The sequence below is a fragment of the Oryzias melastigma genome, linkage group LG3, assembly GCF_002922805.2.
Source record: "Oryzias melastigma strain HK-1 linkage group LG3, ASM292280v2, whole genome shotgun sequence".
NCBI lineage: Eukaryota > Metazoa > Chordata > Actinopteri > Beloniformes > Adrianichthyidae > Oryzias > Oryzias melastigma.
The window spans coordinates 13828761-13843796 of NC_050514.1; the positions used below are offsets into that span (position 1 = coordinate 13828761).

Here is a 15036-nt window from a genome sequence, read left to right on the forward strand (position 1 = left end):
AAAAAAGCAGGAACGCCTGCGAGAAGCTGGTTTCAGCTATGTGGCACGGTAGGAGGGGTGTCAGAGGTGGAGGCAATGGTTACAACATCCCGATTGTTCGTGTCTCCTTATGCGCCTGAAGTTTCTTCACTGGCTGAGCGGACAACAAGAACGCCGTCTCCATTTCGCAGGTATCTACAGCATATTCTGGGGGGTGGGTTTTCTGTTTGGCACAGATAGTGGAGGATTTCACGCGTGGAGGTGTTTCCTGGAACCAAGTATTATTGTTTACACAGCTCTACCTAGTCTATTGACAGCCTCTTAAAATCACCCTTTTAAACTTTCAAACACTAAATTCAGTTAATGAACATATAACTTTGTGTTAGAACCACTGCTAAATTATGTTACAGACTTGATTAGACACAATTATGAGTATATAATATCTTAATTTTAAGTAAATTAAGGTTGGAGCTGAACTACAGTGTCCACATAACAAAAGATTTAACCAGAACAAAAGTGAAAATCAGTCTTAAAATTCAAAATGTGCGATGCAATGTTTTTGTGAAGAAAAAAAAGTTAGTCGTGTGACTTTGACAGAAATATATAATAATAATAATTAAAGCAATATTTTTTTTCTGAGAATAAGAATTAGTACTGCACTTTATAAGCATTTTTTAATAATATAAATAATTTCTGGAACATTGTTACAATCTCTGAAGACTCAACTTTTAAATTGTTTTATGGTTTCTTGATTGTTTTGTTTAAAGAAAGACAACAACATGATAAATATGTGAAAAAATACTTATATATAAATTAAATAAGGTAAAATAAAACATTCTTCCTCCACTCCTTTTCAAGCAAATAACTAAAGTTTTAGAAAAACTTCACTTTTAATGGATTAAATGTGCCATGTATTGTGTATATATCTACACAATTATGTCTATTTATTATTAATAGTAATTATCATTGTTTTCATGTGTATGTATAAGGGATATAAATCTATTTAGGTTTTTATTTTCAAATAAAACTATCACTATTCATCTTAATTTTGATATATTGACGTATAAATATGTATTTCTTTTGTCTGCTAAGCTTTAGTATTTTTTTTGTTTTGATCAAATAAAAATCCAAATATCTTTTTAAAATAATTAGCACAATTGAAGTAAAGATTGCTTTAACTAATCAATGTATTTCTACCCATTCTATCTTTTTAGTATCCAAAGAGTCTTATAATTTAAGTACTAAACCTGTTCCATTTTTGAAAATGATTATGCTTACTCTACCTCTATTTTTTTTCTCTTCCACATGATAACATTCACTGAAATGTTCTTGAAAAATAACCAGAAAAAGGGGATGTATAGGATTTCAGCTTTTGTTTAGTTTCTGTTCATTTCTGCAGGTCAGAGCAGTGGCTCTAATGATTTCAAACAGATTCAGCTGAGCGTCTGCAGCCCAGCCAAGAGGAGGAAGACTGCAGGGGAGCTTAAACTCTGAGCTCATGATCTCAAAGGTATAAACTAGCTTCATGTACTAAACGAGAAAAATAAAAAAGTTAACTGACATATACTTTTTGCATTTTTTGTATAAATGATTGTATTTGCGCAAGAAATGTTTTAATTTTCTGGTTAATTAAATGTATCAGCTACCTCTTTTTCTTCTCTGCCATTAAACACACATGATCCCAAAATAGAATGTATTTATGTAATTTTTAAAGACTAAAATAAAGCTTTGACAGCATTAAGTAAAAATATGTAAAAAGTTAGAAACATTTGTGTGTCCTGTTTTGTAAAAGAAAGGAATACTGTGACATCAAATTAATTATTTTAGGACTTTTTCGTCATTCCTTTTACAAAAATAAAAATGCAAAAATGATTCTAATAATGTGATCTGCATCAAACGCACGATTATTTGCAAACATTCACATCTTTCCTATCTTCTCCCTTTTCCAAATATCTAGGTGTCCTGCTGTTCATCAGATCCCTGGTGCTGGTAAAGACCAAAGCAGAGGCTTTGATGCAGCGTGTATGCTGGCTGCTATGCCTTGGCCTGGCTTGGGCACTTGCCACGCAGCAGAAAGACCAGGTGGCCCAGCGAGTCGTCCGGGTTTATCAGACCAAAGAAAACCCCCAGAAAGAGAGAAAGACCTGGGTGGCCAACAACTGCAAGCAGCTAGTCGGTCTCCTTCGTAAGAAAAATGTGGTCGTCAAGAAGCTGTCCGCTGCCGCCAATGCTGTCGGACGAGACCAAAACCTCTCGGAGCCGGAGAAACACTTCCAGGTAGCAAACTGGGAATTAACTTCTGGTGGTTTTAAAAACATACTGATATTTCTAAATGTAATTCAGAAATATTAGATCTTAAACAGCTGGTTTTCTTTCTTTATTTTTTTATCAAGATTCACACGCTGGAGGTGTTTCAGAAGGAGCTAAATGAAAGTGAAAACCTGGTGTTCCAGGCAATGCAAAGCCTGCAGAGGGCGCTGCAGGGAGATTACAAAGATGTGGTCAACATCAAAGAGAGCAGCAAGCTGAGGCTGGAAGCTCTAAGGGAGGCAGCCATAAAGGTAATAAAGAATAGCTATGAGATCCTGCTGATGCTTAAATGTTCTGAAAAGATTTTTAAAAAGTATGTCTTGCAAAAGAAAAAAAACATTGCTGAGGGAGGATAATCCACAAACTATTTGGCTAAGCTTTAGAGTGTACTACTGCTATGTCACAATGTCCTTCATTAAGATGTCTTATTTGTTGGGCTTTGTTGTCATTCTGAAGGAAGAACAAGAATATGTGGAGCTTGTGGCTGCAGAAAAACATCAGCAGGAGGCTGTTAAGAATGCTATGGCCCAGAACAAGACTCTGTCCATCCTGGATGGGATTCTGGAGGATGTCAAACGAGCAGCGGACCGGCTGGAGGAGGAAATCGAAGAGCACGCCTTTGACAACAACAAGCAGGTTAGAATGTTCTAAGCCACTCTTACAGACTTAAATCCAGAACATACATGGGGAAAAATCCAAAGCTATGCTTTAGGAAAGCAGAGTTTGATTAAATATACAGTTGCAGAGTTAAAGACCCACTTGAATATGTCATTTAATCATGATTATGTTGTTTTTAGTCAAAGTTAAAAAACCTTTCATTTTCTATGACATAGCTTCTGCAGAGCGGCAGTTGTAGCGGTCAGTAGATTTACAAAGATTTGAATAAAGAAATACTCATAAATGCAATTTGGATCTTAATTTTCTTTATATATATCCTCCGCCATCAGAAAAATGACCCCTAAACATGTTAAAAACACAAAAAAACATTTTTCATTAGTGGGTTTTTAGCTGATAAATTAATACAATTTTTTTCCAACATTTTTCTTTGCTCTTTGCAGATGAAAGGAGTGAATGTGGAGGCAGTGCTGAGAGTGGAAAATGAAGAAAAAGGGGGGAAGATGAAGAATGCATCCAAACAGAAAGAGGTGGAGGATGACCTGGGACTGAGCATGCTCATTGACTCTCAAAATAACCAGTATGTTCTGACTAAACCGCGAGACTCCACAATGCCAAGAGCCGACCATCACCTCATCAAGGTTGATTGTTTCTGCTTTGACCATGGTTTATTCACACATCATACAAGCTTAGTCTTTAAACAATGTGTTTTTTTTTCCATTTTTGAAATATATATTTTTATGTTCAGGACCTGGTGTCAGTGGTAATGCTGTCACTGCCCTGTGGATGGATCTGCAGTCTGGTGGGCCTTCCTCCCATGTTTGGATACATCATTTCTGGGGTTCTGCTTGGTCCCTCGGGTCTCAACAGCATCAGGGTTTGTGTTTCTCCAGCAAAACTACATCCAATCATTATTCAACTGTCATAAATTTAGGTTTATGCGTCCACATTTCATGAGTTTTGTGAGTTGTTTTGGTCAAAATGTTAAATGCAACAATATAAAGCATCTTTTTTATTTTCTGCTTTTTTCCTTGTTGTTTTATGGGTCCCATAGACTTTAGCCAAATTTTGTTCAGCTTCTATTTGTGTCTTGCAGTCTATGGTGCAGGTGGAGACTCTGGGGGAGTTGGGAGTGTTCTTCACTTTGTTTGTGGTGGGATTGGAGTTCTCCCCTGAACGCCTTCGAAAGGTAAACCGGAAAGATTTTGGTAAACAAAAGCCCAAACTGTGATAAATCAAACAATCAAAATAAATAACCTATAAAATTCCAAGTTAAGCTTGCACTGCTGAGGTCGGAGCGTCATCACGTCAATGTGAGCTGCCATGTTCTTTTCAGAGGTCAACATAATGTTGCATGTGTGTTCAGGTGTGGAAGACGTCAGTTCAGGGGTCGTGCTGCCTGAGTCTGCTGATGGTTGGAGCTGGTTTGCTGTGGGGACAGTGTCTGCACATTCAGCCCACCCAGACGGTTTTTATCTCCACCTGTCTGTCGCTGTCCAGCACCCCGCTGGTGTCCCGCTTTCTAGCAGGAGGAGGCAAGGTGGACAGGGAAGGTATCTGCAGGAAGTTTCAATTATTTTTAAGATTTACATTTTTTTTTTATAAGCGTGAATATAAAAAAACTTACATCTATAGTTACAGGTAATAATAAAAAAAACTGCATAGGTGATGTTTTTGTATTATTTTCAGCTAATTTGGGACAAAGGATTCCTTTCAAAGCTTAAGGAAATCAAATTCATTTTTTGTGCTTGTTGAAATTGTAATTCACATTCATCCAACTGTGGTTACATGTTGTTTTTGTGTGAGACAGGCGACCTGGACTACAGCAGCGTTCTCCTTGGGATGCTGGTGATGCAGGATGTTCAGCTTGGCCTCTTCATCGCTGTCATGCCGACTCTAATCCAGGCGCAGAGTGGAGATTTGGACGGGTCGGCTATTCTCCTTCTCCGTTCTTTAGTTACGTCTCTGGTTGGTTTAGGTGCATCTGACCGACCGGCTGCTCCCTTCTGTCCAATCTAGCTTCTTGTACGGAGGCCTGCGAGTGCTGGGTCTCCTTGCTCAGGTGCTGCTGTCTCTGGCTGCCGTGCTGCTGCTGTGTTTGTTCCTGCGGTCTCACGTGATTGGCCATTACTGCAAGAGACTCCACGCCGAGAGCAAAGGCACCAAGGAAATCCTGCTGCTGGGGATAACGGCTTTCGTGTTTTTCATGTTGACCGTATGCTCGTCGAATTTATCGATTCTTCAATTTCTAAAGTTAAAATCATTATCCAAATACGAGTTTTTTTTATATTTTGTAGGTAACAGAGTTTCTGGATGTTTCAATGGAGCTGGGCTGCTTCTTGGCTGGAGCTCTGCTGTCCTCACAGGGACACATGGTCACATCAGAGGTCATGGGGTGCATCGAACCAGTTAGAGATTTTCTGGCCATAATCTTCTTTGCTTCAATTGGTCAGTCAGAGTACGGTTTGATGTTTTTTGTTAATAGAAGAACCACACCTGATCATTGTGTGTGTGTTGCTGCAGGACTCCACGTGTTCCCGACATTTGTGTTGTACGAACTCACCATTCTAATGGTGCTGACTCTTACACTTGTCATCATGAAGGTTTGGCGTTTTCACTGTTTTTTTTAAAAAATCTTTTCTGTTTATGATCCCAATATTAGCTTTACTGATTTACTGCGTTTTCTTCCAGTTCATCATGGCTGTACTGGTTTTGTCAATCATTTTGCCTCCGAGCTCCAGACACATACGGTGGATTGTCTCGGCGGGTCTGGCTCAGGTCAGCGAGTTCTCCTTTGTTCTGGGCAGCCAGGCCCGCCGAGCAGGCATCATTTCCAGAGAGGTCAGTGGTTACCTTTCTGGGTTTAGTGTTTTTTTAACTAAACTTTGTAAAGTTTCTTTCTGATCATCTTTTGATCTATTTTCAAAGTGTTTCTGGTGGTCTTATAAATAAGATTATTTTGGTTTTAGCCAAAATGAAAAAAAAAAACTACCATTTTCTGGGATGTAGTTTTTTCATTAAAAATTCACCTCTAAGTTGTGGGCGGGATCATTGGCATGGCAAAACCCCACCTCCTTCTTATCACTCACAAATCCTCACAACCTTACCAGTGCAATAAAAAATGGCGAGCAATATTTGAGCTATCCAGCTGTACAGTTTTGAGCCAGATGTCAGCTCAGACAAGAAAAAAAGAGACATACAAATGTTATGTTTATTTAATAAATGCTGTATTAAAGGTGGAGTTTACACAGATGATGAAAAATGGTTTTATAAGTCTGTGTGTCCTTGTCGTTCAGGTGTACCTGCTGGTCCTCAGTGTCACCACTCTGAGTCTGCTGCTGGCTCCATTGTTGTGGAGGGTTACCACGCACCGATGGGTTCCACGAACGTAACAGAAACCGGGACAGCGTGAGTTTCACAGAGCTGCCAGCAACAACATGATATCCTACTTGCTTTGTACTGGATATATCGTCGGCGTCACAAAAAAAGAGCACAGTTTAAGAGCTGACAAATTCCTCAATCATTTCCTACTGTCGTATTGTCTTTGGTCTTTTTATAGTCTGTATTTATTTCCTTGTAAAGCACACACTCCTACAGACAGGTAAAGGCACTTAACAGTTAGACAAACTGTTCTGAATACCAGACGCTGTAAACTACTGTTGGTTTTGTACTTATTCAGGTAAATGCCATTATTTATAAATTAATGTATGTGGATGTTCTGTAGATGAAGAATCACAATGCTTCAGTTGCAGCTCAGCTTGTAGTGTTTATCAGTGTATGAAAAGAAGTGTATGAAAGAATGAGAGGAGAAGGTGCCGGGAAGCTGCACTCACGACACATGAAGGTGGTGGGTTCAAGGACCAACGATATTTATGATCTCCTGCCGTTGCTTCAACGTGTTTTGCAGATGCATTATCGTCTGAGGAGGGTAAAAGAGGAACTTAATAGGAGAAACGAACGCTCAAATAAATAATTAAAGGCAAACTGCTAATAGATTTGTTTACTACTTATTTATTACATCATTTTGAAGGTTCTTTGTGACTTCCTAAAATAAATCACATCAATTAGATGTTAATGTTCAGACAAAAATCAACTCATAAACCAATCAGAGAACAATCAGGTGAATTGTCTCAGGATTGTCTGTTAATCGTGTCACCTGTTAGTGGGGCTTTCAGACATTCATGAAGAACTGCAGCTCTTGTTGGGTGTTCCTGATTTGCAGTATTCTGTTTTTATTTGACCACATACCTGTAAAGCGTACGCCACCATGATGCATTGTGGGAAGTCATGTTCTGATGGGAAATCTTTTATGTTATACTTACTTTGACCAATTTACTTTAGGTATTGTAGTAAACCGTGAACGCCCTTTAATCTGCGTTGACTAATGGCTGTAGAATTGGGAAAAAACAAAGTGCATATTCATCTATCCTTAAATTCCTTTAATTCTGTCATGCTTTTTTATGTTTGATTTCTTTATTAAGATTTCATTTATTATAGTTTCTGCCGCTCACTGAAGCAATACTTCTATCTGCAACACTAATCATAGTTTGCTCTGATCAAAGCGCTACTGTGTAGCTGCATGTGATGACAATGAAACTTATTTCACACTGTGCTTGCATACTGAGAATGTAGGTCACAAAAGACTAAAAAAAAAGCTACTTCAGATGTTTGTTGTTTTGACTTTTTTTCATGTGTTCTGTTAGTTTGAAAACAAATCATGCACTAGTTATTCCTGAATGTTAAACTTCTGTGCCTTTTGAACTCACCTCTGCACTTAAAATGTACACTATAGAGCCAAAAGCATTAAAAAAATCCATTCAAATGGTTTCTACATATTTGTTAAATATGTAATCAACAATATCGGTATAAAAACTTCAACATAATTTCAATGTTCCAGAGGGAACTGTGAGTGGCGTTAAAGCTAAGTGGGTCAGCTGATGCTCAGGCCCATTTCTGCAGAGTCCTCCAAACTTAATGTGAACTTCAGATTAGCTCAAGAACACCCTGAAGAGCGTTTCACGTATCGGGTTTCAAAGGCGGAGGTGCCTTCTAAAAATGCAACACAGAGTGGAAATGTGGGGTGTGGCGTTGCACTTCCAGATAAGCAGGTACTTTTGGCTATATAGTGTATTTTTGTGGAGTGTATTCTCAGCACTTTTACTTCTGAAAAAACATTTTTGTCTTCTAACTTATAATGTGCAATGTAATGGTGTGTGACCAACGCATAGATCACTGTACACTCCAATTGTTTTTCTATATATTTGATTTTTACAAAGGTTTTTGTTTTTCCATGTTCTGTGTGTCATTGAAGCTGTTTTTGTGTCTTAGGAGCATTTTTTTAATTAAAAGTCGGGTAAAAACAAATTTTGTTGTGAAACCTCCTGTTTTTTACCTTCTCAAAATAAATTTGGTAACCTTAAATTTATTGTAAAATAAACACAGACAAGAACTAAAGAGCATTTTTAAGTCTTCTTGAGGTAAAAATAAAAAAGGATATGATTGAAATTATTTTTAAGTATAATTTACATAACAGTTTATAAGTTTAAACAAATGTGCAACTTAAATTATAAAAATCAACAAAAGTATGAATTCCTTTTTTATGTTGCACTAAAAGTCAAACACAAGCCATTGAAGGAACAGGCTCATGACTGAGTCCATGTGATGGAATATTACTCATCCAGTCACACAACATACCACAGTAATCCTTTTCAGCTAAATAATGTCTGGCTGCCAGGAGGAAACCCTGTCTAACCACCGTGAAGCAGTCAGCTGTGAGTGAGACAGACCTACACGTGTGTGTGAGTGTGTGTGCATAAGAAACGCTTGCAGACCTGTTCTGTATAAGCTGATAACCCACAAACCTTGCACTCAGCACATCTCTAAGAAACCCCATCACAATCATCATCCTATTAACCGGAGTAGACACTGGATACTTCTGCACTGATTGATGAAAACGTTTTTTTTAAATCTTTAAGCTATGACAAAAAATAATAGCAACTTGCCACACAAGTGAAGTTCTACTTTTAACTTTTAGATAATTTTAAGAAAAAAAAATCCAAAACATTAAAGTGAAAGTTAAACATGACTTCCTTAACCTTAGCAAGAGGAAGCTACAAGAATAGTTTCTAATTACAAAAGCATGTCTTTCGGTTTATAGGGCTTTTCCTTCAAACTATGCTTTTTATTACATTTTTTAAGAATGTTTAGATCCTTATCTCTGGTATAGTTATGATTTCTGATTACCAAAATCTTGTTAAACTTCCTGTAGCATTTTTGAACTTGGTCTACCTGTCCTTTGCATCTCTACTTCACTCGCTCCTCTTATCTTTTTGCATGCACATGGGTTAGGACAGGATAAAGTATTAGAGATATACTGAGGATAAGTCCCTCTGGAGAAAGGTGATGAGTCAGGCAGATCTGCATGTGTACCTGCATGTGGATGAGGGAAAGGGAAGGCACTCTAGGGTTTGATCATCTCATTGAAGAAAGTCCCTGAGATCTCTGTCGGTCGGCGGCGGGTACATGAATCCACCCACCGCCTTGCTGCTTTGCTTTTGAGACTACTGCTTCTCTGAAGCGTTCGCTGCATTTCCCACCTCTCTCTTCACTTTTGTTCCTCCTCTCCACTGTGTCACCATGGATATTGGTGGCCTAACAACAGTGGTGGCCAACTCCGCCTACATCTCTGCCCGTGGGAGCTTTGATGGCACCGCCAACCCCTCAGCCAACCGTGACAAGAAGTACCACTCCCGCCTGAAGCTGCCCCACATCACAGTCTGTGAGGGTCTGCGAGAGACTCTGGACCTGGGCTTCCAGACGGTCTGTGTGGAGCAGCCCATCGGCAAACGTCTGTTCCAGGAGTTCCTCGATTCCGTCAATGAGTACAAAGGGCCGTGCCGTCTGTGGAAGGATATTGAGGAGTACAACATGGCAGAGGATGAAGACAGGGCCAAGAAAGCAAGCAAGATCTTGTCTCGGTACATGGAGCCCGATGCCAAGCACTACTGCCCCTTTCTGCCAGAAAACGGGATCACAAAAGTAAAGGAGAAACACCAAGAAGCCGGGGACGAGCTCTTCAGTGAAACCATGGACAGCGTGATGGACTTTCTCAAGGAAGTGCCCTACACTTTCTTCTTGGAGAGCATGTATCTCAAGAGGTTTCTGCAGTGGAAGTGGCTTGAGATGCAGCCCATCGGAGAGGACTGGTTCTTGGATTTTCGCGTGCTGGGTAAAGGAGGATTTGGGGAAGTGTCAGCCTGTCAGATGAGAGCCACGGGGAAGCTGTATGCCTGTAAAAAACTGAACAAGAAGAGACTGAAGAAGAGAAAAGGATATGAGGTAAGAATGTCATCTTCAGAGGGCGGAGATGGCAGCTTCTAGATAGTTCACTGAAATCTTGGTTACATTTTAAGTATCTTAAAAACAAAGCAGAAACCTGAGATGTTTAAATACACAATCTAATAGATTATCACATTCTGTAACTTCTTTGTTTGCAAGACTTAAATCAGTTTAAATTAGATTTGCTTTTCTGTAGGTTAGATGGAATATTAGAGTGTTTTGGTGGTTCTAACTTCAGGAAAATGTTAGACAGCATTTTATGTATTTGGATTATTAGAATTTAAGTCTGCATGATCATCTGTGGCAGGAGGTTTAAGGTGGACTCACAGTATGATGTTCTCTTACCTGTAGGGGGCGATGGTTGAGAAAAGGATCTTGGCTCGAGTTCACAGCAGGTTCATTGTCTCCTTGGCCTATGCCTTCCAGTCAAAAACTGAACTGTGTCTGGTCATGACCATAATGAACGGAGGAGACCTGAGGTCAGAGTTCATTTCCACATTTTTCTGTTGAACTGAATTAAATCCAGTCTTAGATTAGTTTAGATGTCAGTGTCTTTCCACAATGGTTCTTGCATCATCTAAAATGTCACATTTTTCTAGGTATCACATCTATAATGTGGATGAGAACAACCCTGGGTTTGATGAACCCCGAGCCTGTTACTATGCTGCACAGATCATCCAGGGTCTAGAGCACCTCCATCAGAAGAGGATCATTTACAGAGACCTCAAACCAGAGAATGTGCTGCTGGACAATGAAGGTCAGACAGTAAATGCAAAGTCAAACATTTCACATTTGATTTACCCTTGAAACAGATAAAACTGATGCATTTCCTGATGTCTAAATAGCCTTAGCATACAAAAAAATGTGTATTTTTAAAAATAAATTCATACACATCAAAGATGAGCTCCTACAAGACCACATATTTCATGTTAGTTCACAGTCAAAAGCTTTGCTACTGACCCTTGTGGACAATATTGTACAACAGCAGACCTAGCAGTTCTTGTTTGTTTTTTTGTTTTGTTTTGTCAGTAAGGGAAAATAGAAAGTGAATATATGTAGAAATACAACCAGTGCTTGGTAAATTGACATAAATGTATTTGTTGGAAAGGGCTGATGGCAACTTTTGAGTGTTGAGGCTGCAATTATCGTTCTATTTGTCTGTCTGTCCATCCTTATTTTTATTTTATTTTATTTATTTGTGTATTTATTATTATTAATAATAATACATTATTTATTGTGATAATTTAATTACTTTGGTTAATGGTGGATTTTCACCTCATTTCGGGGGCAGTTGGGGCATTCCCCCCTCTTGCCCATGCTTATGTCCGGCCTTGAATGGTAGCTTGTGTAGCAATTAAAGCTAGCCAAAGGGCAGGTTTGTTAACTACAATTGCCCAGTTTCGTTTTTATGTTGATATACAATCAGTAAAGTCTAAATACATTTTATTTTTTCACTAATTTACCTACAAGAAACGGCAAATTACAGTTAGTTTTAATAACTTAACACTATGTAGACCCGTGTGTCTGGCCTCAGTGTCATGTTCACACACAAACAATAAATAACAATAACATTGGGCACAGTCATGTTACACTTGTTAAAAAAAATTAAAAATCAAGGTTTGATACGACGGAGTATAAGGGCCACTTCATAAAGAAAAAAATATTTTTAAAATTACGACTTTTAATCTTGTAAATTTACGAGAAAAAAGTCGTAATATTACTTTTTTTTTTTTTTTTTTTTGGTGGCCCTAATACTCTGTCATAGTTTGAGGGTTTCACCAGGGCAAATTTCTTTTGAAAATCTAACTACAAAAAGGAATTTTTTTCACACTTGATGTGAAATAAGCAAATATATATATACACACAATATATAAAATCATGGGACTTTCGGATCCCTAGTAGTCTATTTAAATGTACTACTCAGTCTAAGCTAAGAGTAAGGCAGTATACTTGAAGTTTACATTTTATGTACCTGTACTATCTATTTATGGTAAACTGAAAATGTTTCACTTTTGTCTGAAGAAGTATTCAATTAGTATACTTCCTACGCTACATTTGCATGGTCAATAGTATATTTGCAATACTTTAAGTATACTTAAAATGAAATAAAATAAATAAATAAAAATAAAATAAACTTCAAGAGTACCACTTTTTGCTAAGGGTTTGCCTTAGGCATTGGGTGCAGTTGAGCTTTCAGACTGTCAGATCTTTGTGCTCAAACTCACCTTGTGTCCTCACAGGTAACGTGCGTATTTCTGATCTTGGTCTGGCTGTGGAGCTGGCTGACGATCAGTTCAAAATCAAGGGCTATGCTGGAACTCCAGGTAATTCAAAAACAGTTTAGCAGACTTTAACTTGTTTAATGTTGATTATTATGATCTTATTATGTAAATGCCTGTTAGATCTCTCATAGAAAGTTAATTTACATTCCTAACCGTATATAATGAGTATACTTGGATGTTTAACTTGGTTTCAGAATGCAGTAAATCAAGTTTTACATTTAGTTATTGGTATGTTAAACTTCCTCTTGCTGCTTCACAGATGATTAAAAGAAAGAATCATTTTTGGATATAATGTTATCCTTGTTATCAAAATAAAAGTGCTCCTGATTTTCTGTCATAGATTTTTTTTTGACCTAATTTTTATGCTCAGAAAGTCACCGTACATTTCTTTAAATCTGGTTTGTGTTGAAATGAAAAAGCTCTGTCTGTCAAGATTGATTAAGAAGATTGAAGTTGATTTGCGGCATCTTGGAATACTTTCCCACTGTGGATGTGAGGTTTGCATGTTGACTCTTCTGTGGTTGGTTCTGCTTTGACCTTCAGGTTTCATGGCTCCAGAGCTCCTGAATGGAGAAGAGTACGACTACTGTGTGGATTATTTCACCTTGGGTGTTACTCTTTACGAGTTTCTGGCCGCCAAAGGGCCCTTCAGAACCAGAGGAGAGAAGGTAGGCATTCTGTCAACTTCAACCTGAAGCTTTTCTTCTTTTTTGTCGTTGATCGTCTTGCCTCCAGTGTGTTCTGTTGTGACATTTTAAGTAGCTTTTGCTAAACTGGTAACACAACATAGCTTACGAATTGCCAACTTTTGTTTGAATCCTTATAGATTTTGTTACATTTTGCAGACACTATGATATCACCAAACTGTCCTCTAACAGGTGGAGAATAAGGTGGTAAAGAAAAGGATTCTGAACGACCCGGTCACTTATCCAGAGAAGTTCAGTGAAAACGCCAAGTCCATTTGTGAGGGTCTGCTGTGCAAAGAGGCCGACAAAAGGCTTGGCTTTAAGAACGAGTCATGTGACGAGCTGAGGGCACACCCCTTCTTCAACCAGATCAACTGGAGGAAACTGAATGCAGGTCGGTTTTAAAACACGGTAATAGAAAAAAAACTAAAAACTGAACCTCAGATGAGGTTGCATGCAGCCAATGGATTGTCGTGGTTGTAAAAACAAAGGTTAGGATGGCACAATCATTGTGTATCCGTGGGCGATCCAAGGGGTACAGGAGCTCATCTTCAAAATATTATGCCCACTTCAACTGAACCTTAAATGGAAACAAATATTTTCTGCTTTTAAATTATTTTTACTACATTTATTGATAGTTTTAATTATTACAAATGTCACAAAATTTAAAATAGAAAAAAGACTGGGAATTTCAAAAATAAAAACATTTAAAAGTCTGCTCACGTTGGTGTTATATGCCCTCAGGGATCCTGACACCCCCATTCGTGCCAGACTCCAAGACTGTGTACGCCAAGGATCTGGACGACGTCGGCGCCTTTTCCACGGTGAAGGGGGTGCAGCTGGAAGAGGTGGACACGGTGTTTTTCGATGAGTTTGCCTCTGGGAACATCGCCATCCCCTGGCAGGAGGAGATGATCGAGACCGGGATCTATGGAGAGCTCACAGTCTGGGGACCCGGCGGCACTTTGCCCAATGACCTGCGGCGTGAATCCATCCTGGAGCAGCCGCCCAAGTCTTCAACCTGCTGCGTATCGTGATATAAATGTAAAAAGAAATCAATTCACAAATGGCTTTTTTTTAAATACACAAATTGGTCAATTCAAAAGGGAGAAACATTATTGATATGAATGTTTTTCTTTTTTGATAAGGTATATACCTATACAGCATATTTTCCAGTCTTTTCTTTCTCATGTTTTTTGCTGCCATGTTATTCTAAGCTTAACAATTTGCTAATTTAATTTATCAAGACTTAACAAATGCTTTAAAAGTGCTGTACAGTTAAAATATTTAATACTACATAAAATAAAAACTGCTCTTTACACTAGTAAAATTTTTTATTGACATATATCTTTATATTTAACATTGTTGTTGTTAGTTTAACTACAAAGATGCTATCTCATGACTGACTGTGTAAATGAATGTAAAGGAAACAGTATTTTTCCTACCTGTTATTTTGCTGCTTCAAAAAAAGTGATATATCTATATAGACATATATAAAACACAGCATCACATTTCTGGGGGAGAATTTTCTTTGCTTTTACTTCCTTTTGTTCTTAAAATGTTTTATGTTAGTTAACCAGCTTCAGAAATGTAAAAACAGCAAATGTTTCAAGTCCCAAAATAAATATTTTGCATTTCCAACCATTTGTGTTTTTTTAATAATTCACTTTTATGCTAAATGCTTTCAGACAACATTTAGGAGTGCATTTGTTTTTTTCATTTAGCCTATTTGTCATCTTTATTACAGCTCCATACATATAACAGGTTATAAACTCACTGATTACTTTATTAGGCACACCTGTCCAACTGCTCCTTAGTGCAAATTT

General features: G+C 38.1%; 2 protein-coding genes across 2 annotated transcripts; both read left to right on the plus strand.

The window, feature by feature from the left end:
- Window positions 1-6: 6 nt before the first annotated feature.
- tmco3 (transmembrane and coiled-coil domains 3) lies at window positions 7-8268 on the plus strand. Its single transcript, XM_024296143.1, has 15 exons — window positions 7-170; window positions 1379-1489; window positions 1937-2256; window positions 2373-2540; window positions 2746-2925; window positions 3348-3545; window positions 3653-3781; window positions 4001-4093; window positions 4271-4457; window positions 4715-4832; window positions 4924-5119; window positions 5202-5352; window positions 5428-5507; window positions 5596-5745; window positions 6201-8268. Exons 3-15 carry the CDS (start codon window positions 1993-1995, stop codon window positions 6294-6296), a joined length of 2010 nt encoding a protein of 669 aa, XP_024151911.1. The 5' UTR covers window positions 7-170; window positions 1379-1489; window positions 1937-1992; the 3' UTR covers window positions 6297-8268.
- Window positions 8269-9044: 776 nt separating this feature from the next.
- grk1a (G protein-coupled receptor kinase 1 a) lies at window positions 9045-14821 on the plus strand. The gene is made up of 7 exons (XM_024294834.2): window positions 9045-10242; window positions 10594-10721; window positions 10842-10999; window positions 12483-12566; window positions 13068-13192; window positions 13403-13604; window positions 13955-14821. The coding sequence occupies exons 1-7, from the start codon at window positions 9541-9543 to the stop codon at window positions 14245-14247; spliced, it is 1692 nt and encodes a 563-aa protein (XP_024150602.1). The 5' UTR covers window positions 9045-9540; the 3' UTR covers window positions 14248-14821.
- The last annotated feature ends 215 nt before the right edge of the window (window positions 14822-15036 follow it).